The 23,421-nt window shown below is 38.2% G+C and overlaps 1 protein-coding gene across 18 annotated transcripts; it reads right to left on the minus strand.

Moving 5' to 3' along the window:
- Nucleotides 1-570: 570 nt before the first annotated feature.
- ASRGL1 (asparaginase and isoaspartyl peptidase 1) lies at nucleotides 571-20,903 on the minus strand. 18 transcript variants are annotated; one of them, XM_085574754.1, is made up of 9 exons: nucleotides 20,768-20,903; nucleotides 20,072-20,158; nucleotides 19,704-19,792; nucleotides 19,376-19,644; nucleotides 15,878-16,020; nucleotides 10,656-10,810; nucleotides 6,302-6,420; nucleotides 4,321-4,431; nucleotides 571-1,661 (listed from the first exon to the last, which is right to left on the minus strand). In XM_085574754.1, the coding sequence occupies exons 4-9, from the start codon at nucleotides 19,560-19,562 to the stop codon at nucleotides 1,426-1,428; spliced, it is 951 nt and encodes a 316-aa protein (XP_085430880.1). In that variant the 5' UTR covers nucleotides 19,563-19,644; nucleotides 19,704-19,792; nucleotides 20,072-20,158; nucleotides 20,768-20,903; the 3' UTR covers nucleotides 571-1,425. The 18 variants fall into 18 exon arrangements, with proteins under 18 accessions (XP_085430880.1, XP_085430877.1, XP_085430874.1 ...); XM_085574751.1 differs by lacking the exon at nucleotides 20,768-20,903 and adding an exon at nucleotides 20,570-20,713; XM_085574748.1 differs by lacking the exon at nucleotides 20,768-20,903 and adding an exon at nucleotides 20,570-20,713 and having other exon boundaries at nucleotides 20,039-20,158.
- Between the last annotated feature and the right edge of the window lie 2,518 nt (nucleotides 20,904-23,421).

Here is a 23,421-nt window from a genome sequence, read left to right on the forward strand (position 1 = left end):
GAGCACATCAGTATTACTGTTACTGTGTTATGAACTTCTAATGATCAGTTATCAGCCATTTTTCAACACGATCTTCTGTTGAAAAAAGTGCATAAGTACTCCATGGTCATGTTTTGTATCCACCATCTTCTCTTGAACCATCACTGTCCACATCCAATCACCTGATATGTCCAAGAAACCATTGATCAAAGCATAGAGAAAGTTAAGACAGTCTTGGCAACCCTACTATTCTGTATGTGCCAACTCAGTAATACAGCTTATTGTAGTTGGGACACAGTATGAGTAGTTTCAAACCATGATTTAAGATTTTTGTTATGTTTATTTGGGCTATCTGGAAGGATCATTCCAAAGAACGATGGCATGTAAGAGAAAATCTAGTCACCAGCTGAAATACATAAAATTATTACAGTTCTTAACAAAAAAATTATACAGTTGAGAGTCACAAAATAAAAATCTTTCTCTTTCAAAAATACAAAATCCTAATGAAGAAAATGTATTAGAAGTAACAGAATATATAGTTTTTTAAAACAGAAAATCTCTGCAGACAATGTTTCAGACTTCACACAAGAAGATTGTTAACAGGTAGTTTTATTTATTTTAGTACAATTTGCTTTCATCACTTACTTTCAGATAATTACTTTTCCAGTTAATTGTCATCTCTGTCTCATGTTTTGACTTAAAAGGTGCCTATCACCTTTGCATTAGAGTAGAAAAGATTGCTGTATTTTTATTAAAAGCGTGATTTTCTCTATTACTACACCAGATACGAAGTCCATAGCATCTTTCCTTTTAACTATCCACATACAGTTTGAATCATTGTAGCCTACTTAGTTGTGATGTCAATTAATGGAATTAGAGCTCCTTAGCATCACCTTTCCCTTCCCTGGAGAAAGTTACTTTTTTCGCTTCATTATATCCTGTGACAAGTTATCTCAAGCCTGTGAGAACAATTATAGTCTCAAATCTTCTCTGCTCTTTGGTGGTATTTCATTTGACCATTAGCAAGTTGGTACCATGAGATGGCTGCTCAAAATACTCTGGATTTTCATAATTCAGCTTTTAATTAATAGGTATTTTTCTCTCAAATCATCCTGGCAGCAGTCTCTGAGAATGGATGTAGAAAGGAGTTCCTCTAATACTGAAACTCAGGCTCCATTTAATATAAGATTAAGGCATGCTAACAAAGGAACCTACAGACCATTCTCTTTCTTATCTAAAAAAGAGGATCTGACTTCACAAAGGTATTAAAAGACTACACATATATACGTGTCCACTAAAAAACTATGCCCAGATTTTGTTTTGACTGTAAATGCGGTAATGCCTGTGAACCAAAAGATCTTTCAGAAAGACAAAAATCAACTGTCATTGTCCTCCAGCAGAAACTGGAGATCTTCATTCTTCTCTGTCAGTCTACTTTCTTCATTGTTAGAATCCCTCCCTTTCAGATGCAAGAGCTTCATCAACAGACTTTATATGCTTCTCTCCAGCATAAATGCCATAATGCAGGTTGTCATCCTTTACAGTAGCCCAGGACATTTGCTTGGTGGAGAACCTTGCTGCCCATTCTCCTGCCTTGTTGACAACAATGACACCCCCCAAACCCCCAACTCGTGTCTTCATGTAGTCTAATGCAGTGTCTGCTGCTACCTCCGGTGACATTCCTGAAAAGAAAAACAAAATAATTTCACAGTACCTGTCCTGGCAGTTTTAAAATTCTCTTTAAATTTCACCCCTCCCCATGGAACCAGTCAACTCTAATTTCTCTTTCAAGTAAATTGGCAAGAAACTTCCAGTCTAAGAAATTACGCGTTTTTGGAAAGGCTCTGGACAGTTGCAAAGAGCTGCTATGGTGTGATACTGCTCCAAGTATTTATTTACATAACTTCTGATTTTGATTCAGTCTCAGTGTTTAATACAAACTAACTCGCAAACTTTATGTTCAAGATACACCATTTCTTATGCCATCATCTGACTGGAAAAAAACATTAATCTGCAAGGTTTTCATCAAAGGTTTGTGACAAGCTAGATCTAAAGCATTTGCAGTTTGAAAAAACACATATCAAAACAATCAAAAATTTCAGTCATCATCTCTGTTCTAGCTCCACTGACTGCAACAGAGCTCAAAGCACGTACTACACATCGTCATAATTTATCAAAAGCAGACATCAGCATGACTTTTCCTGAAAGTTCTGAAACCATCAGGCAATGGTCTCAATGTACCAGACATCAGACAAATGACCAGCAATGCAACTGTAGCTTTCTCTACTTGATTTGTATTAACAGGAGTATTTTCTAAATAAATCAAATTTAATAGGTACATCATACACACAGGCCTGTAATAGATGCAAAATATTTTTTCACTACAAGTTTAAATATACATTCAGGAATGCAGTTGGCTTGGCCTAATTACCCTAAGATATAGACCCTCAGTAATGTTATGCAGCTTAGGGTATAGAAAAAACCTGACCTTCATGCTTTCCCTGCAAATTTTGAGTAAAAACCAAATAAAATCAGCAGAGTCAGAATTATTCATAACACTGGTGACTGACAGGATAAAGCTCCTTACTCTGATGCATGGGTGACACTGTGACTATTCAAGTCAGTGGCACTGTCTTCAAAGGGTCAGTATTTCACTGTTTGATTTTTCACCAAGACAACAGCTGCCACCATAAGATTGAAATTCCGACAGCTGTTAAGACTGGCAAAGCAATTTGCTCCTGAAATACAGAAGTAAATTTTGCAGCATTTGTCCAAAAGAGGATATTTAGTATGCGAATTACTAAATAGCTGAACAGAATTACGAGGGCTCTACAGTTGTTCTTAGACACGCAACTTCAGCTCACTGACTCAAAAAGCTGTAACAACTTAAGGGTTTGTTTCCAGTGCCTTCATGGAAACATGCTGGGAGGAGGGGCTGGGGGGGATCTAATTGCTGACGTGTTTGCCTGGCAGCTGAGTTATATTTCTAAGCAGGATGAATGAAGGTAAAGCAAGCATGGACAGGGTGAACAAGTGCAAACAAACTATACATGAATACATGTGGGTTAATTTTCTTTTTCTTTTTTTCCAATAAACTTTTTAATTTGAGACTCATTTGCCTTTCAAATTGATTAATCACTAGGCAGATAACTGCTATCAGTGCATAAGTCTTGCAATACAGTTAACTTCAAGCCAGAGAAGAAACTGGCTTATACAGTTTAGACAAGAGCTTAGAAAACTGTTTACAAATGGAATACTCAAAGATGTAATTTAGAGAGTAAAGGGAGAGCATAACGTGTTAAGAGCTTTGGAAAATAATCTGTAGGTTGTATTTTATGCTGAAACTGTCTCGTCAGCTCTGAGATTTAGAGAAATGCACCCATTATATGCAAACAGCCCTATAAAGCACAACAAAAATATTCACAGCTGTTCTTGTCTCTCTACTTACTGCTTCTCCAATGAAAATGTAAATTGAATGTTTTCCAACTATTTCCACTTTGGTTGATCTCAAAGTAAGTTACACTGTTCTGCCCCAAAGCTACAGCTTTCTAAAAATATTAATATCTGATATTAATATCAGATTAATATCTGATACCTATATTAATGATTCTTGAACTGCATGCAACACAAGTATGTTGTCTGTCTATGTTTATGGGCTGTAACATAATCAAGGGTTTAGATGATAGACTAAGTCATGAAGGTAAAGCTACAAAGGGTCATCCCAAAGTCAGATTGTATTACAGTCACATAAGACATACTGTGTCAGCTGTTTACCACATACCCACCCAGTCAGTTTAGTACATTTTCCAAAACAAAATGGAAATTGAAATCATGATTAAAAAGTCTGAAAATAATTTCTGTTGCTGTAATCAGAGTTGTTACAATAAAGACCTTTACAATTCATGAGAAAGGAAATATACCATACTTTCTCCTTCAGCTCTAGTTATCTGTTTCTAGCTCTCCCTTACTGCTCCCTTAAGTATGTCTTATTTTTACTTGTTTTCTTTCTTGTTTACAGAATTTTATTTTATATTTGAGAAGAAATATTAAAGAGAACGTCTGTTAAACAAAGTATAGAGTAGTATCTTTCAATGTACACTGATCTAAAGCATGATTCAGTATCAGACAGCAGAGATAATTCTGTCTACTTCAGCTATTTTAGCTTTATTAATAATTTAATACCTTGTTTCTAAAGTTTTTGTTTTAACCCATCCATGTACCCCTGAGACCTGACAGCTCTTCTGACAGCTGTTCTGAGATGACAGTATCTACACTGAAACTTGTAATTGGGCAATGTTTCCTATCCTCATTACTTCCAATTACAGCAAGTTTGGAATATACCTTGCTCCATGTGATAGAGAATCAATCGGGCTAAGACCACTTTCATAATGCTCTCCCCATGTCCTGTGGTTGAAGTGGCACCAGAATGGTTGTCAGCATAACCTCCACTTCCTTTTCAAAGGGAAAAAAAAAAAAGAAGGCAATATTCTGTAATACAATTTAAAAGCCCTGCATTGTTTAAAATAGGTACCGAACATTTATTCCTTTAGGTCCATTAGCTACGTGCATTTCTGAGAGCAAAGTGTCAGAAAAGCTTCATTCTCATTTCTGCCATAATATGAAATGTAAAATATATGAAAGAGATGAAGAACCATTGGAGCAGGTCAGTTTCAAAGTTTAGAGAGAAGACTAGTGATCTGTTTGTGTACAGAAGGAGGCCAACACTCCACAGGAATGGGCAAAAATATTTTCCAGAACAGGAATGGAGGGTATATTGAAGATCAGCAAGACAGGGTCGGGATGCAGAATGCCAGGTCATATCAAATTGAGAAGATATGAAGGAAGATAGTGAAGCCATTGGTAAGCTGACCAGTATGAGGGGAACTTACCCTCCACAGCACATAAGATATTCAAAGAGCATGGGCTCTAGTGAAACTTCACAAAGTACCCCTGAAGCATCTTCAGAGTCCTCACCATAAGCAGAGTATTTCTTCTGTTGAACTCCCCTTTCCCCCTCCCCCCTCGTTTTTTTCTCCCATCCTTGTTTTGCTGGCACATTCCACACCCTGTTCTCCACCAAGCTTCTGTTTGCTCAATACCCATATTTCTAGCACATCTCCTAAGAAAAGTATTTCCCAGGATCTAGGAAGAAACATACCACAGCATTATAAACAAGGTACTGGGGGAGGGGTAAGAGGCCTTAGAAGAGCTATGAAAGTTTTTTCCCTTCTGTACTTTCTTGATCAGACCCCTTGAATGGACTCTGAGTAACATGTAGAAAAACACTGCAATGGTAAGTCAATGCCCCCTTACCAAAGCTTCTAATGTTTAAAAGCACAGCTGACATTTCTGTATCAAATTCTGAAGACACCTAACAAGATCAAAAGTTGCAAGCAATATGCTCAAAAGTGCTCAGTTTCACTTCTTCACAAACCCATGTCCCAAGCTATAACAATGCTGAACATAATCTACACAGGAGGAGTGTAGATTTATTTTCCTTTCACTTCTGCAGCATTCAGAAGGCTGTAGCCAGACACAAAACTAAAAACCATAGTCAAAATCCAGAGGATACCAAAATGTCAACTTTGTATGCAGAGAAAGACAGTTTTATAATAATCATATACTGCCAACAGCAATGCTATTTGAGTTTTGCTATTTACTAAAAATAATTATTTTCCAAATCCGAGCGGTATGATGGAACCCTGAAGCAATCAATTGGCAAGTCTGCTTCATGAGAGGAAGAAGTCTGTGGAAAGGATTTCAAGTGTCTCTTTATACTTGGATAAGAAAGCTCTTAAAATATTTCCTTTATTCCACACCACATCTATTAGGGTCTGAGACAGTCTTATCGGGGCTCTCTTAAAAACAGGAATTTACTCAGAGTTGCAAGGCACTTTATAATTCTTGCTCACTGATACAACAAGTAGTAATTGCAATTACACCTACTCCTTAAGGATTGAGGAAACAGCATCATAATATGGAGCAGGCTACAGTTTTTGACTTAGTGGAAAGCAGAGCCATAAGAAAAGAGAGCTTTATCAGAATCAACAGAAAGGAAACACAGTTGTTAGCATTGAAGAAACAAAGAAATAACAAACTCTCATCCCCATTTTACACACAGAATTCCCAATTCTTTCTTGCAAATCTCCATGCTGTAAGGAGCTTTAGCTTTGATATATTTAAATGTCAGACCTCCATTTCAGATGGACTAGTACTTATGTTTTGTTTCACTAATGAAAAGGAGAATTGTAATACTTTTTTTTTTTCTTTCTCTAAATGAGATGCCCCCAAAAAGTGAAAGGCAAGATCCCACACCCCATACCTATGCATGCTGTGTCACCAACACGGCCAATCATTTTATTAGAGAGTCCTCCTGTGGATGTTGCACAAGCTACATTGCCTTCACTGTCTATAGCAACAGCACCGACTGTTCCAAGGTCTCTGCCAAGAAAAACAGTTCATAAAATTAGACAGAATTAAAGTATACCTGCCAAAGCACGTTGCCTTTATTTCCCAGGTAGCTTTAAAGAAGATTTCTATAAAAGACTTAGACTCATCATAAAGCTATTTTTGCCATGCTTCTCATTATAAAAATAACAAGAAACATGCAATAATTCTCACAAGCTTTGTATTTAATAGAGTAGAAAACACTTTTTTTTTTTTGGTCTTTCTCCCATGACTTGTTTACTTTCATAGCATGGAAACTTGGGGAGGAAAAAAACCCACAAAACAAAAGCACACAGGGCAGAAATACTTTTAGTCATTATATTCTGGAGTAGTTTTTTGGCTGACACAGAAACTGACACACAACTTTCCCCTAAATGGCAACTCAAAGATGCAACAATTGGCTCCACTGTTTCAACAGGAGTTTAACTGGAATTATTAATGACAGTGCACATAAATGAGTGAATACAGAAAAGGACAGTAATGCTATGCGTGCACTGAATCATTTCCTTCCTGTTCCTCCCTCCTCTTTCCTTTTCCTTACTCCCCTTAATGTTTGAATGCTATATATATATATATATATAAATATATATAAAAAGCTTATTTATTTTCCTTTCAACTAGTATGGCTTACAATGCATCATTAAGACATACTTTAGTCTTTGTAATCTGTAGCTACGTAATCTTGAGGTTTAAATCACTTGGCCAGTAGACTCTGCTGAAACTGCAAAATGGTTTAAAAACCTTCAGGTGCTGAAGAAAACAGAAGTCTCAACTATATCCTTATTACTTCAACATAGAAAAGGCACAAACAATAGCCTGCTCAAAACAGACATGTAGCTGTTCATGGAAAAAAAAAAAAAAAGCCTGTCGTGACTTCGTGACTTACTGTCACAGTTGCTGCACTGACAAGTGAGGCATTACTGAGAAGCAACAGTTTAAATATCCATATATTCCAGTCTTAGCAATTCATGTGGGAACATAAACCAGTATGTGACTAGGAGAAGTACACCAAACCCCAAAAATAATCTAAATCCCTCCACACAGAAAAATAATATGTAACAATCCTTCAAGGAACTACCCAACTGACAACTGGAAAAGGAACACCTTTCGAATTTGCCTGGGTACTGGTGAGGGTTTCTCTATAGCTGTGCAAAATCTAAGCTAATTAAGTCAAAGTCTTTGCGTATCTTGAAACCCACAGTCAGTTTCTCAGAGACCCAACTTCCTGTTCGCTCCTTCTTATGTAAAATATCATACTGTCAGTCCCTACACTTCATTCACAGCAATTGAAAGTTGACTGATGAATCATAGGCCTTATAGGCTGCTCTGACATTTATGTAGAGACGGACCTCATCTCAAACCGGTATGATGGTGCAGATGGGCTTCCCACCCACCCATCTGTTACAAGTGATTTGCTGAAAAGAACATTAGTAAATTCAGTACTCCCTTGCACATTCATGTAGCACCCTTCAACCAACTAAAGTTAGATCCTCCTGAGAAACTAAGAAAGATGTATCCAGATTTACATTTTCTTAGATAAGTATTTACCTTAAGCACCTGTGAAAATAAAAGCACACAGATGACACAGGCAATAATTACCTGTTTTGGTGTGAGAGCACAACTGGCAATAAATAACAAAGTCATTGTGCCAACACACCTCATCTGCAGTGGAACAAATAGACAACTACACTTGATTTCTTACACTCCCTTTTTTACTGCTTCATTTTAACCTTTCCTTTGATGATCTTTAGAACAAAGAAGATACAAATAATTTTTTTTGCATGGCTAGTTGACTCCAAAACATTAACAAAGAAGACAAAACTTCTATCAAATTATAACCATCTCTTCTATTTTTAGTTATTGACAGTAGCAAGAACCTCAACAAGTACCTGTGGTGTACCAGAGGATCCTATTAGGGCTTTTTTCAATCAAGAATTATTCCTATATGCTGCATATACTGTGATACAGAATGTATAATCTGGATTTAATTTCCTTTTGTCTAAATCTTTCATTATCTAATACCCATGAAGTCACATGTATTTATACTGTCTCTGTTTAACTAATGGGTTAGTTAGCCTCATTTTGTCTTTCAGCCCTGCACCAGCAGTGGGGTTTTTTGTTTATTGTTCTTAGGGTCCTTGTTAGTTAATACCTCGAGTTACCCTAGCAGTGTGATTCACAGTGGGGCTAGGAGTCCATTTACTACCTTACAGCCAGACTCAACACCCTTTCTGTGGGATTCTCAGGCAAACTTAAGTAATTATTAACAAGGGTATTGCCAGAGTCTGCAGTGGGAGACTGCAGATAAATCAAATCCCACCTTGCTATTGATAAAAGGTGTGCAAGATGGAACACTGTACACGCAATGGAATCCTAAGCTTTCAGTGTAAATTAATGCAAGCTTCTAACCAGCAGAGGAGTAAGGTATCTCTTATGGAGACGCCAGACTTTACCTGCAAAGCCTATGAAACCCCAGGGTTTCCAACACTGTGAGGATCAGGGGACTGGAAGTAAAATGTACACCAACCTTCAAATTCCCAGTATGATCTGGTATTATGCTGCCTCTGACTAATACTACTTCACCTTCAGTCTGTTCACCTCAGGCAAGTTTCTGCATAATCACTGTGGACATAATGTGTAATACAGAATGAAATGGGTTTGCATTAAAAAAGACCTGTTTTCAACTTTGTGAATTTCTGCTGATGTTTTGGTTTTCAGAAAAAGAACAGCATAGTCAAGACAAGAAAAAAGTTTTCAGCCTTTCAGAAACACACAAGCTTTTTATTATCAAATATTGCAGAAGTAGTCCATGCTGAAACTGAAGATGTCTAACACTGTTTTCAGGGGAAAAAAAAAGAAAAAAGTAAAAATGGAGCAGTTATGAGGAATGAATGAAGACTTAAATGCCATGCTATTCCAACTGGTATGTTCAAGAGAATGAGAGGCAGTGGTGGCTACATCATCCTCAAAATTCTTCACAATCAATGATAATACCACACAGTCCTTGGACAGACCACGAATCAAAAGACAATTTCTCCTGGATACAAAATAAACTATGACAAAGACCAAACTATGGTCAAGGAACAATATCACTTTGTTTACAAGACCATATTTACTTGTCTTATTACTTTGTTTTTCCTTCCAGCAATTTACTGAAAGCAATGTATAAGTTGTAAATTATAGCCTCACTTCATGGACTTTAATTAATATGCTCACACAAGAAATTTCCTCCTTCTGATCTACAAATTCTGCTCTGCTCCTGCCATTACTCCTGTTTCACAAAACAGATGAACAGCACATAATACAGCATTTATGTAATGTAATACAGTGTTTTCCTTCATCACAACCATGGATGTACAAATGGAAGCTCAAAACAATTTAGTGTTTATGCCTCCCTCACAGGCACCAAAAACATTCTTGACACCTGATGTTTTTTCATTCCTTTACTGCCTCCCTTACCTTCTCCTCTACTTTATATGAGACTACTTATTTTCCAAGTGATATTAATTTTGTTTTTGGGCAATACCACCCAGCAGGATCTCTCTTCCCACCCACCACTAAACTGGTCATTTTTTTTTCATTCCTTTTTATAACCCACAGCAACAATCATCACTCAGAAGGAATTACTGGTCAAACTCTGATGTTGTTTAACTATCTCATCTAATTTAAAGACATATCTGATCATCTGCTTAATACTTAACAAAGATCAGCTTTCTTAGATTTTTGGGTTTTTTTTCATTAACTTATTTTCGTATGTGCACTGGGGATTTTTTAAAATCACTTCCTCCACAGAAAAAGCTATACAAAATAATACCTGCTGTTTGTTGAAGATACTCTGTGCACTTCTGTAACTGATGATTTTAAGAGCAGTAGCAAGTTCTAAATTTGTTCTCCAATAAAGCCACAAAACTTGTACTATTGTCAAAGTGACCAATAATCTTCTTAAGCAGCAACAAGTTTCATCAAGTTTGTTCCAGTCATTTAAGTTTAAGCAAATTCATTGAAAGCTTGAATTTTCTACTGCTTTCAAGAAAGACATACTGTAAAGACTGTATCAAACTACATAACATTTGGAATACAGGCCTTTAAGGTTTATGTTTATTTGTTTGGATTTTGTTTTTCTTGGTCACTTTGTTTGTTATGGGGTTTTCGGTTTCTTTTGAGTTTTCTTGTAACCAGATAGCCCAAAGTAAATTATCCAAATTTGAAAATAAAATATATTTTACCTACTTCTGAAACTCTTCAGGATTGGAATCTGGCTCAAGGTTCTTCTTCCATCTCTCCCGGGATCTCTCAGTTATGAGTTTTTCCCCTGGAATTTCAGGAATACCCATGGCCTGAGCAAACAGGTGTGCACCATGGTCAGTCAGCAGCATGTGCTTTGTCTGCAGAAAGACAAGAGATTCATTGACAATTCTTATTTAGTCTTGTACTGAGAAGTTTTATATAACTGCTATTCTTAGAAGTATCCACAAAAAGAAAAACACAAATTTTATTTTAAAAATTTCTAAACTTCTGCCCATATCCACTTCCACTATAGATGAAGAAGCTTTCAGATCTCCAAACCACAAAGTTTAGCCATCAATAGAAAAGAATTGTACTAATCTATTTAACACTTACTATAATGGGAGAGGAAAAATTGGTAAATTTGTTCTTTAGCTCATTTGTATGCAACTGTTTTGTACTGTTTCAAATGAATCACCAAATTACTTAATAACTAACTGTTTTGTCCATTTAACTAAGAGATTTAGAAAGCTTTTATTCAAAAGAATGCTAAATAAATTCCTGTTTAAAGGCATTGCACCTAGTAAAATAGCCAACAAATGTAAATAGCATACAGCTAAAATGTTCCTTATGATCAGCTAAACAATTTCATTTTCAGTATTTCCTTCAACAACCTGCTATTCTTATTAACTCAGAGGATCAAATTTAAAAACAGAATACTTTATAATGGGTTTGACCAAAAAATGTTTACTCTCTTCTAACAATCCTTGGAAGTTCTACTTTAATTCCTTTACTTACAAAGCACTTCAAACCAGATTTTAATTCAACAACCTTAGTTAATTCCATGCTTCAGAGTCTGTAGAGCTTGGTTAATTCATATTTTAGAGAAACTTGCCAGATAAATTTGTTTAATTAATCCTTCTACTTTAGTAGTAGCTCTGAAATCTGATTTTAATGTCTCAAAAAGTAAGCAGCAGCTTCTTGGACAATTACACAGCTGTCAATTGCTCATCAGAGCCTGGGAAGGTTTTAGTGGTAGTCTGACTATACAGCACAGAACAATTTCAGAGCAGAGCACCTAACTTACAGCCAGCCTTTCTGTCCATGCAGAAGCACAGCCACCAGACCAGCTGAGGTCCATAGAGAACCATGATGCTGGAGGCAGCAGGCCTGCAGAGCCTTGCTAAGCACCCACACGGCACAGTGCCAGCTCTCAGCCAGAAACAAGGACAGCAGAGGTTGGGTATTTCTGTACCATGCTACTTTCTGGAGGACATTTATAGTCTCAAAGCTTCAGGTTAAGATGTTGCAGACCATCAACTGCTGTTGACTTCTAAAGCAATGACAAATAATCACAACCATGACCAGTGCATAGCACTGCATTGTTTTAAAGGATTCCAGACAAACCTCTTCCCAAGTCAGAGACACCGATCCCTGCTTAAAACTATTACAGCCTCTGCATTCAGCCCTTTGGACAGGGACAGAGGACTACACTTTAGAAACATTTGTGATGTTGCAGCCCTGACATACAACCTTTCTGAAAATTTAAATGCCTTTTAAATTATTCTTTAATTCATGAGAGTATTGCTTCAGGGAATACTAAGGGTGACAAAAAGAAGTCCCCTGTATATTTGCAAGCTGACATCGAGCTTTCGTGCTGAGTGCTGTTACCATATTACGAGACGATGTAAGACCAACCTATTTCTAACAAAACTAACAAGTAGTGTTTTTCGACTTGAAAGACAACTTCTTTGTGCAATACTGCCCCCCTCTGCCACTACCAGTAACCCATGAGAAGCACACAATACAATATTCAAAATATTTGGTTTTTATCTGTGGGTATGGGTTGGGGTTTTTTTGTTGTTTTGTGGGTTTTTGTAGGAAATTTGCTTTAGTGTTGATCTGTACCAGAAGGCTGTGTCCTCCATCCCTTGCTTCCTTTAGCAACTAAGACTACAGTATCCTTTAAATAAGTTTTAAAAATCAAAAGTTTTATTATAAAAAATAGAAATTATTCTAAAAACATTTTCATAGTATTCCATCCCATACACAAATTTGCATAACATCCACCTTCCTAGGCTACACAAGAAATACCGGCATATTGATAAATACTTGCGTATTGATAAACTTCTACCATAAGACTTTGTGTTTAGGTTTTCATTTTTTCTTCTTTTTCAGTCCTCACTGAAAAGAAGATGTCTCAAGATGATTTTTATCATTCTCTTCAGCAGATGTTGTCAATCAAAAGAACCAGTAGAACACTGCCAAACAATGCAAAAGCACATTTTTCTGTCTCATTCTTCTAGTTTCATTAATATGTTTGCTAATGCAAAGTTCCTACTTTTTCTGGAAGTAATTTACATCAAGTAATCCAAAAGGACAAGAAAAGGGTTCAAGATCTTACAAAGAAGCAACAAATGCTGGCACTTTTAGTTAATTTCACTGGAAATAGGGAAAATACCCTGAATTTTTGCCTGGCCTAAAGTTCACACCATCACAGCTCTTTATTTAAAAATTCTGGCAGCACAGAGCATAGGAAAAAAACTTGGTCCTTTGCCTCAAGAAGTGTTGAGTGTTTTAAGCTAAATTCTCTTTTGCCTAATGTAAAGTCCTACACAATAAGAATAGGGAAAAATATACACAGCTTACATATACCAATGAATTAGTGCTCTAATGTTAATGGGAAGCCCATCTAATGAAGTTTTAGAGCTGAGAAGGATTACATGCCCCAAATTAAAGAAAAAAAATTAAATCATCATTCTTTTTATGTTCAATACAAACAGGAAGAATTCAACAGATATCTAAGTGCTTCTTCAAGAATAAATTAGTAAGTGTACTAAAAGTCTTCCACCTGTAGAAGCTCCTGTGAACAACAGTACAGTAAATCATGATTGGAAATTATTCTGCTGCCCTCCTATTTTCTACTTCATAAATTTGGCCAAGTTTGAATCCATTGGGAAAGTAACAGCCAAAAGGACAAATGTGTTGCAACAACCTAGAGGGGCTACTCTGGCCACCAGATGGAGCCCACACTGTTCCATAATAGGATGGAAATACAATTACAAGCAGATGTACAGGGTGGTTTTCGTTGATTTGTTTGTTTTTGGAAGCTGCATGTTTCAAAATTCTTTATGGCATTAAGGCATCTAAAAACCACTGGGAATTATGCATACAGACTTAAGACCCCAGAAGAACTACCCTTATTACCCCCAAATCTCACTGTTAAAAATGCTTTTAAATCAAGCATAGTACAATAAAACACACTATGACATGTACTGTGAAATACCCTGGGTTGATGTCCCAAAATTCCTGTCCAAGATGAACAGAGGGGCAACAATGAGCAGAAGAGAAACATCAGTTGGTATTCCCATTTATGGGAGATGGAGAAGCACAGAAACTCATCTTAAGACACATCAAGCAATTTAGGCCAACATTTACATTTGAATTTATCATCATGCAAATAAATTTTTTGCATCTTGGCAAAGAGTAATGCCTGTACCACAAAATGTCATGGTGTTAAGGCTACACCATTATACGTGGTCCCGTACAGTGGAATTTTAGGATTTCATTTTGAATTTAGCCTCAACACTTTTGAACACCAGAAGCATCATGCAATGACAAGAAAGGCGTTGTAATAGACAAGACAGAGGAGAGGGATTTCTATTTGTTGGTTTGGAGGTTTCTGTTTAATTTTTAAAACACACTTTGCAAAGTTATATTATCAAAATCCAGCAGTGTCATTTTGACCTTATTCTTGTTGACTTCAAATAGGATTTTTTTCATGGACAAGATAAGAAAATAAAAAGCGATTAAATAAAGAAAATAAATAAATTAATAAAGAAAATAAAGCAGTGATTCTGGAATATGAAGAAAACAATAGGCATTAAAATAAGTTCTCTACAGAAAAAAATAAAATTAAATACAACATTCACTTTAGTATGCTAGAGACATCTCTCCCCCAACCCTTCATCTATATTCTCAAATTTTGTCTTGTGAAGCTGTCTACCACCTTTTTTTTGTTAATAACTAGATCAGTAAATAAGTAAACTGCATAAAGGGAAAAACCTTATTCGTAACACATTTTAACATTGCTTTCTAGCAAACATACATTTCACTGAAGTATTTATATTCAACATTTTAGTGAAATGTTCTGATCTTAATAGCAGAACTATCTTTCAATTAAGGACACGAAAAATTCTATCTGCTTTGGAGGCCACTGAGGACAAGACAAATGTCAATCATCTTTATAGATCACAAAAACAGGTTTTGTTCCCTCAAAAGCGATTTTGAAAGGTTAAAGAAATATAAGTCTTCTTTATTAATAAGTGTTTTTATAAATATGAACATTTTCAACAATGGGGCAGCTATACTAGCAGGATGCAAATCTAAACTCCAAAGACAGGACAAACTTTTTGATCACTGTCACAGCCTTGTAATAGTAAAACAGACAAGATACCACACAGATCACTCACTCTCATCCTTACATAGATCAGTTGCACCATTTCTGAAAAATAAGAGAAGTCTGCTATGGCAAATAGTAGATGGACTTCTTAGTGGAGTGAGGTGGGATTGATCTTATATAGAAGGTCAAGTAATATTTTACTGCCCTGATAAATCTGATTATCTTGGAATCAAGTTGTCAGCACCACATAGAGCAAATGTTATCTTCCACTGGTGGAAGACTACAAGTGTCATGGTGCTACCACCTGGTCAGGTCACAGTGGAGAAGGCTAGCCAGAAAAACACAGGAGTGCATTACACAGCCAAATACGTAACTGGGCCATTTAGTTCAGTTCCGTATCACTGCAAAATGAACAGTGTACTACCCAACTTTAATCTTGCAAGATCAAGCACAATGCTCAGTGACAACATAAAAAATCCTCAAAAACAAGTGAAAACCAACAACAACAAAAAAAACCCAACAAAACAAAAACAAAAACAAACCCCAAAAAAAACTCCCTTGAATACCAGCAGCAGAACTACAGGAGACAAACATGTATAGGTCAAGTTATGTTTCCTTAGAATGCTATTGTTTATAAATATTTCTCAAAAACCCTTAAAGTAAGTGCTTCATGGTCATGACCATAGTTTCCAAACACTTTAATCCATTTCTCCCTTCTTTGTTGCTTTAAAGCACTACACAAACACCATCACTGAGGTGTATCAATATACTGGATCAAGTTCAAAGGAAAAAAAAAGTTTCATACTCAAGTAGATAATCAGCATACCTTTTCCATAACAAGTCGAGCAAGTTTTATAGGGTTTGCTATGCATTTAACTGCAGATACTGCTCCAGAGTCTAAATTTTTTCCATCCATGATAATGGCATCCATTTCTACTTCACCTTTTTCATTTAGAACAGATCCACAACCTAAAGACAAAAAAAAAATAGGCGGCAAGAGTAAAAGAAGAAAGTCATTAAGAGCTAACCACCCAGGTGATTCAGTTATAAACTCTCATCAAGTAACTTTTCCCCTTCCCACTTTGCTGACTTACCAAAAGTATATCCCAAATACAAACAAAACTGTTGAGTATAACCACAAAATACAGCCATTAACAGAGTACAACATCTCACAGAGTACAACATCTATTTTAAAACTGAGTTTTATTTTTTAATATGATGAAAAACACACTTCCAATCCCATCCAAATTTTATACTTGGTATTAAAGTTAAATCAACAAACCATCATGAACAGAATTCTTTATTCCCCAGATAACTTTTAAGTGTACAAACCTATTTTGCCTTTGAAATTCTTCCAAAGGAGGATACACTACCCAAAGAAATAGTATAGTGTTTGATCCTATCAACAGATTAACATGACACAGCACTCCAAGAAACTGCCAAAATTATTGGAGCAGAGTAAGTGCCCCCTCACTACTGTACCAAAAGCTTGAAATAACAAGCTCTTCCATTAATAAACAAAAACACTATATAAATTAATTTTAAAAAATAAAAGTTAAGTAATAAAACATCAGGTAGTTATCTTCTATAATTTTCAGTGCTATCACTAACCTAATTGAAAACTAATGACATGGAAAATGAGACAATGCAAATAGGGTAGTTTTTTAAATAATGAGGAATAATAGGTTCTAAGTCATCAAGTGCTCAAGCCTTGCTAATAGAGATGGTGAAGACTAAACCTGAAAAGAAGTAAAAAACCAAACCAAAACATGGCAGATTTGCACAGTACCTCAGGTAAAAAGCCTGAGCATTGTATATAACTAATCCAGTAGGGCTTTTCTCCTTTCTGTTAAACCAACATTAAAGCAGTCCAGAAAACACTGTTAATAACTGACATAAAACTTTTATACCAATGTACTTCAGACCTGAATATATGAAATTAAATCCCCTGTGACAAAAGGCAGCTAAATCCTGTAATCCTCCTCTTGTAATCTCAAAAACTGCCCTTGCCACATGCAGACACACCCCCCCAAAAGTTATTTTTTACCTATCTCCAACTGCAGATATTATTTCACAATTAAGTCCTGCATCATTCACAATACGTTAACTTCTAGACTGGTCTGTAAAGAGCTTACAGGTTAAATTGCCTTGTGCCACCTATATGAACATCATTCTTCCAGCTTTTTCTTATGCTGGTAAGGAATTGTTTTCTTAGCTAAACTGCCGTGCTCTTTTAACTTCCTTTCACAGGGTAGGCTTTCTAATTCATGATCACAAAATTCCCACTAGAACAAGGGTACCCCTTTCTCAAGTATCAGTGACCAGAACCATTTCCAGGGGAAACGCAACAAGGCCCCTTCATCAATGCATTAAGAGTATCCCATGTCTACCGGGCACATCTCACAAGATACAGCCAACTTTTCTCATTCCACTAGTCACCACAAAAGTCTGTACACCACAGCAAAGCTAGTTACTGAACTTCAAGTGATCTCAGGTAGGATGAAACCTTCCTTCGGTGGTTACAGGCTGCCTTTTCACCTGCCTTCCAAAGCAATGGGTAGGGAAACCAGCCTCTGAGGCCATGGCATCCATTGGCAGTAGTGCTGAAAAAATAACGTTTTTGGCTTCTTATTAAGCAAAGGGCTGGGAAAATGAGAAAGATAGAAAGACACAAAATCTAGGAGGAAACAAATAATCAACATATCTGACATCAGCCTAATCACAGCTGGGATACTGAGAGGAGTACTCCAACTCCCTCTATCTGTATAGATCTGTCCTCTGTCCTGCAAAGGCCGTATAGGAAAGAGTGTGCAAGGATCAATAGTGTCAGTTCTTACACCTGGAGTACTCATGCCAAGCTGGTTCATACTGCTAGCCAAAAAGATGACACAGAAATATAACCACGCCACAGGTAGAACTTGATGACTTTATTAAGCTGCACAGGTCACTAAAACAGTAATTTTATACACCAGTATAGCTTCTGAGCCCTTGCACCAAGCCAACATCAAGATGACCCTTCACACCCTATCATGCAAAAAAGGACACAACTTGATTATTCTGCCCATTCTTTCCTAGCTTTATTGTTGTTAGCAATGTCTGTTTACCTAGAAAATATTACAGCAAAACTGATTTTATCCTTTTATGAAGATAAATACTACATAATGTGTTATAAACAGCCACTCCAATCAGGGTCCTTTTCACATAGTGTTCAGCTCATTTTTGCCAGATTCTGAGAGCAGCTGTACCTAATGAGCATTAAAACAATTAAGTGTATCTGTAAGTAACAGACTACTTGCCACTTAGATCATCATAGTCAAACCTGAACAATGGGTGAAAGCTCAAGTCCAGTTAGGCAAAAGCTAAATGAGAGAATGCCATCCTGATGCTAACTACATAAAAGTACACACTACACCTTCAAGTCCACTTCATGATTTCAGCTTGAATGCTCTAAAAATCAAAATGTTCAACCCAAGTCAATAACAAAACAATTGAAGTTTCTTATTAAATAAAAGCTGCTCTTCACTGCAAGGTGAGGCAGAACAAATGAACCTCAGCAACCTAACTGAGCACACAACTAATAGCTATCTTACCTAAAATACTGAGCACCTACATTTCATTCCATGTTCTTTTCTGACATACCATGGTGGGAGTGGGGAAATACTTTTGCTGAAATTCACCAAAATAATAAACTTGAGGTCCTAAGAAGATGAGAAAGTATTTGATTACTACCACTAACATTAATTCACATTACTGATTAGGAAATCCAGTTACGAGCCCTTACTATAGGAAGGTATAGATTTATGACTCATATACCGCTATTGCATTGCTTCTCTAGTGTTATTTACAAAATAACTAATTGCAAGCATTAATGAAGAGAAAACCACCTAAAATCCCCAACACCAGTATTTCTGTGGCAGTAGGTAAAGGTCAAGCACTCAGGATTAAACTATGTTGCAAGGTATATCCAAGAGCCTTAAAGAGACACATTAACACATTTCTTTAAGAGTTTGTGTCTTAAAACTGATATACATAGCACAGTGACAGAAGATTTACAGAAAAGTGAAGCAGCATTACACAAATTAAATGGCAGATACTGAAGAATGGAAAAAGCATAACTCATCTTCCTAAGTGTACTATGAGAAACTACAGTACGCACACCATACTGAGAAATCACCTATTTTGTGACACTAGAATTACTACACTGCAATGTACATAAATCAATATTAATGCAATAATAATACAAGCTAGGATTTTCAGAAGCATCAGGGCAAAACACTTGACATATGATATAATTCTAAGTCCACTTAATTCTTAGAAAAATTACCTGCATTAAAATGAGGATCATCTTCCATTGACCTTACTGCCTCCTCAACTGCATCTACAGCACTACCTCCCTGCTTCAGGACAGCGTAACCTCGCAGTGCAGCTCTGGCAACACCAGCACGACATCCCTCTTCTCGTTCTTTGAAGATCCGGCCAGCCCCACCATGCACCACGATGACAGGCTTCATCCTGCCAAGTGCCTCCCCAGGCTTTCAGCTGTGCACACAGGTCAGTAGGTGGGAAGGAGTAGTCTTTTGTATGTGCTTCTTTCTGCAAGGAGAGTGGCTGCAGGTTAGGTAACGCATATGGGTAGTTTGCTACAAGTTTACCTTCCGGGAAGCCAAGTTCTCACACGGAGGAGCTCCTAATTCAGCCTGTATGAGGCCCCATGCAACTTGGTGAAACTCTGAGGCCAGCCCTGCTTTGAGGAAGGGTCTGGGTCAAGTGACATGAGAAGGGCCCTTTTCAGGCTAAGTTACTCTACAATCTGGTTGTTTAGTATGAACCTTGTCTGGTAATAATAAATTACATGGGAATAAGCATATAAGTAACCCTTGAACCTGCTAACTGCTCTTTGTTTTAGATGGGCAGCCTGTTTTCAGAGCCCAGTAATATCACCAGCAATAAAGAAAGGCAACTGACCCGACCCGAGTTAAAGGCTTACCCAACTCAACCACCCGGATCCCAGACCTCTGACCTCTTGCAATGCTTTGAGCTTCTAGCAGGAAAACAAGGTTCATTCACACCTGGCAGCCAACACCGTGCTGTTACTGCTCATGGCCTCCTGCAAGCAAAAGACATGGTTGCTAGTTGCTACACATATTCAGAGATGCAAATCGTGGGGTTTGCTTCCAGAAAAAGGCAAAGAAGCAGCAGCTAACTCACGTCCAATGAAAACTGGGGCACCTCCCAGAGAAAACTCCCCCCGTGACAAGTTTTTCGGGGACAGCTATTTTTGGAGGCTGTGAAGAATATAATCCAACAGCCTTCTCTCCCACAATACAAGCAAACCCTTCCGACAGAGCGTCCCGCATTCCTCCTGTCCCTCGCACTCCAGCTGTCCCAAGGGAGGCCAGCCGGGCAGGCAGCAGGCGGGGAGCGGAGGAGATCCCAGCCGGGGCCGCTGTGGGGCATATAATCCGTAAACGAGGCGGTTTAGGCTTTATTTCGTCCAGCAGCTACGCTCTCCCCTTACTCAGCACAGGCTACCCTCGACCGTAGACACAGCCCTGCCGCGCTCCGAGGCGGCAGCTCCGCTCACGGCGGCTGCGCCGCGCTCCCGCCCGCCCCCGGCGCCCGCGGAGACCGGGCCCGCCCGCCCCTCGAGAGCCGCGTCCTTGCCGCGGCCGCCCTGGGCGCGCTCCCGCGCGGGTGCCCGCGCAGGCCCAGGGACCTTAGGCCGGCAGCCGCCCTTAGCAAACATGGCGCCGCCGGCTGCGCCGAGGCGTGTCCGCTCCGAACGTGGGGCGGCTGCCGCTTCACCCCGCGGTCTCCGCCCCGCACTGGGGGGCCGGGCCGCTGCCGCCGGCCCCGAGGCAGCACGGCCCGGCACCGAGGCAGCACGGCCCGGCCCCGGGCTGCCCACAGCGGGTGCGGCCGCGCCGCGCTCATCCCGGCGTCTTCCCCCTCGCCGCAGAGCTGCCGTCGCTGCGCTGTGCACGGCCACAGCCGCGCTGTCGCACCAGCTCGCCGCCTGCCACCGCTTGATTTCCCCTGGAGTTAAATTAGGAAAATGGCACCTCTCCCCAGAATCGATCCCTAGCAGCACTTCCCAACGTGCCCACCCTTCCCTCTGGCCGGACCGGGTTATTCCCGTTCCCAAAGCTCGGGCTGCCTGAGGAGTTCTGTAAGGAGGCCGAGGGACTTTCGGCCTGTGGGGATCATCACGCACATCCCAGGCAGGTTGGCACTGTCCATTTTATATACATATATATGTGTGTGTATAGGCGTGGACAAGCTGTATGTGGCCACACTGTTCCCAAACTGACGGTAAAGTCAAGAACTGAGCTTGATGTTTGTTTTATTTCTAATTATACGCTGCTAGTGAAACAAACAGTAGTTAACTAAAAGTAGAACTGCTAAAGGTTCTTTTTGAAAAGTAAAAAATAAGAGTTTATGAAAAAAGCTCCTGTAATTCAGAATTGCCTGACCTGTGTAACTAGAAGTGTGAACAACATTCCTCAACATTTGTACAAACTATATGGCACGCATCTGGCCTTCTCCCTCGACCATTCCTGCTTTGCTCACTGCCTCTGCTCCCTCGTCTCTTCGAGGTGTATAGTCAAGGCTGCAGGCAGACAGTGAATACAACCTGCTGTGTGCGCTCAGGGCGTCAAGGGCTGTGCAAAAAGGGCAAGGATTTATGGCTTATGAAGCTACTTAATTTAAGCTCTCTTTTGATCCTGAAGGTTGTTGAGAATTAATTAGTATAGTTTAATAAAAAGGAAATACTCCTGATGGTTTTTCTTTGTCACTGGTCGGCATAAGAAAGAGGCATTAGAATTTCTTACATTAATCATTTGAGAGTGCTGCCAGTTTTTGTAGAATATTTATCTTGTTTTCAGGTAGTGTGAAGACAGGAAACAACTACTGTTTAGATTAAACAGTTTAGAAGAATCATTTTGGTTGTTTGCATGGACAGCTGAACAAAATTGATACAGTAACTTTAAGTTAAATTTTAATATTAATCTAACATTATGACTCATCAAAATAAGGGTGTCACTTGATAGACTTGGAATAATCTGTTTTTATATCAGCTTTTTACCTTAAGCTCTCTTTGACCACTGCCTTTGTCATTGTGGTCAAATAACTTATGTGCTTTTTAAAATGCTGTAAAGCTTCTCAGAGCAGATTGAAAAGCATTAGTATTTAGTTTTATGATTGTTATTTTTTTTTTAAATTAGCACATTGAATTGCACATCAGGAGCCTGTCCTAAAGCTATGTAAACTGGTAGAATAAGTTTTAAATAATTGCTCCAGAAAATCTATTGATTTTGTTCACACTAATTTTCATAAGATACCTTTGTGTAATATAATTGCCTGAGAAATAATTTTTTTAAATGTACAGAATAAATTAGGAGGGTTGCATGTGGAATCTTGTGGAGATTACTTTTTCTGCTTTTAAGCTGAATGTGCCTTATTTGAAAGAGGTGGGAACACGTTATTGTAGGCGAGTAACGGCAGAGCTGAAGCAGGGAAGAGATCCAGGCACATGTGGATAGGGAACATGTATCTGAAAATACTCTGATGTCATAGGATCTACCCTGCATTCCCAGTGACTAAAAGACAACTGCACTTGTGCCTTCTATTTTCCTGCAAAATCTGTAAATTAAGGACATGCCCTCCTTCTAGAGAAAGAATTCCCCTAGAATCTCATTGAAATGTTAATTTTAGGAACCAGCAAAGCAAGTGAAATACATTGTAAAAGTAGCTGGTTTAATGCATATTTATAATAAAACTATTTAAAAAAAATATTTATGTAGCAACTTGTGTGTTTATCCATAAACTATTTTAAAATCTTCAAAATCTGATGCAGCACAGAAAGCAGTGCTCTATATTTTATTTATTGGATTGGAGAAGCATACAGAGTTGATCAAGGCTAAGGCTGCTTGAGCAAGTGTCAAGCATGCAGAAACAGAATGCTGTCCACAAAGTCTGCAAGCTTGGATCTTTTTATATTAGACAGAGCTGTCATATGGAGTTCACTGCGGCATTAGGATGCTCAGGTCACACTCCGGAAAAACTCATGCATGTTGAATAACTTCATTCATATGCACAATTTGATTAAGTCTGTAAACCACTTCTTACCATACTCTTACTGTGAAGAGTGTGCTACCATTTAGGGGAGCTGGAAAAAACAGTTCCTCTGAGAGTTTAATTTTTTTATGCAAAGTTAAAAGTTATGTTTGGGTAAGATCAGCAGTGAAATGTGCTGTAGTAGAACAGTAAATGGTAGATGAGGTATTCACTAAAACACAGTTTTGATTAATTCTAATTAGATCAATTCTATTTGATTAATGAGCTGTATGTTAAATAGTTCAGCTGGAA

The sequence above is a fragment of the Lonchura striata genome, chromosome 3, assembly GCF_050655825.1.
Source record: "Lonchura striata isolate lonStrDom1 chromosome 3, ASM5065582v1, whole genome shotgun sequence".
In the NCBI taxonomy this organism is placed as follows: domain Eukaryota; kingdom Metazoa; phylum Chordata; class Aves; order Passeriformes; family Estrildidae; genus Lonchura; species Lonchura striata.

Coding starts and splice junctions, on each gene's coding strand:
- ASRGL1 (XM_085574754.1), bottom strand. CDS start 19,562: ATGAAGCCTGTCATCGTGGTGCATGGTGGGGCTGGCCGGATCTTCAAA. Junction 16,021..19,375: donor TGATCCTCATTTTAATGCAG/GTAATTTTTCTA, acceptor TTTTGTCTTTAG/GTTGTGGATCTGTTCTAAAT. Junction 10,811..15,877: donor CTCGACTTGTTATGGAAAAG/GTATGCTGATTA, acceptor GTCTTTCTGCAG/ACAAAGCACATGCTGCTGAC.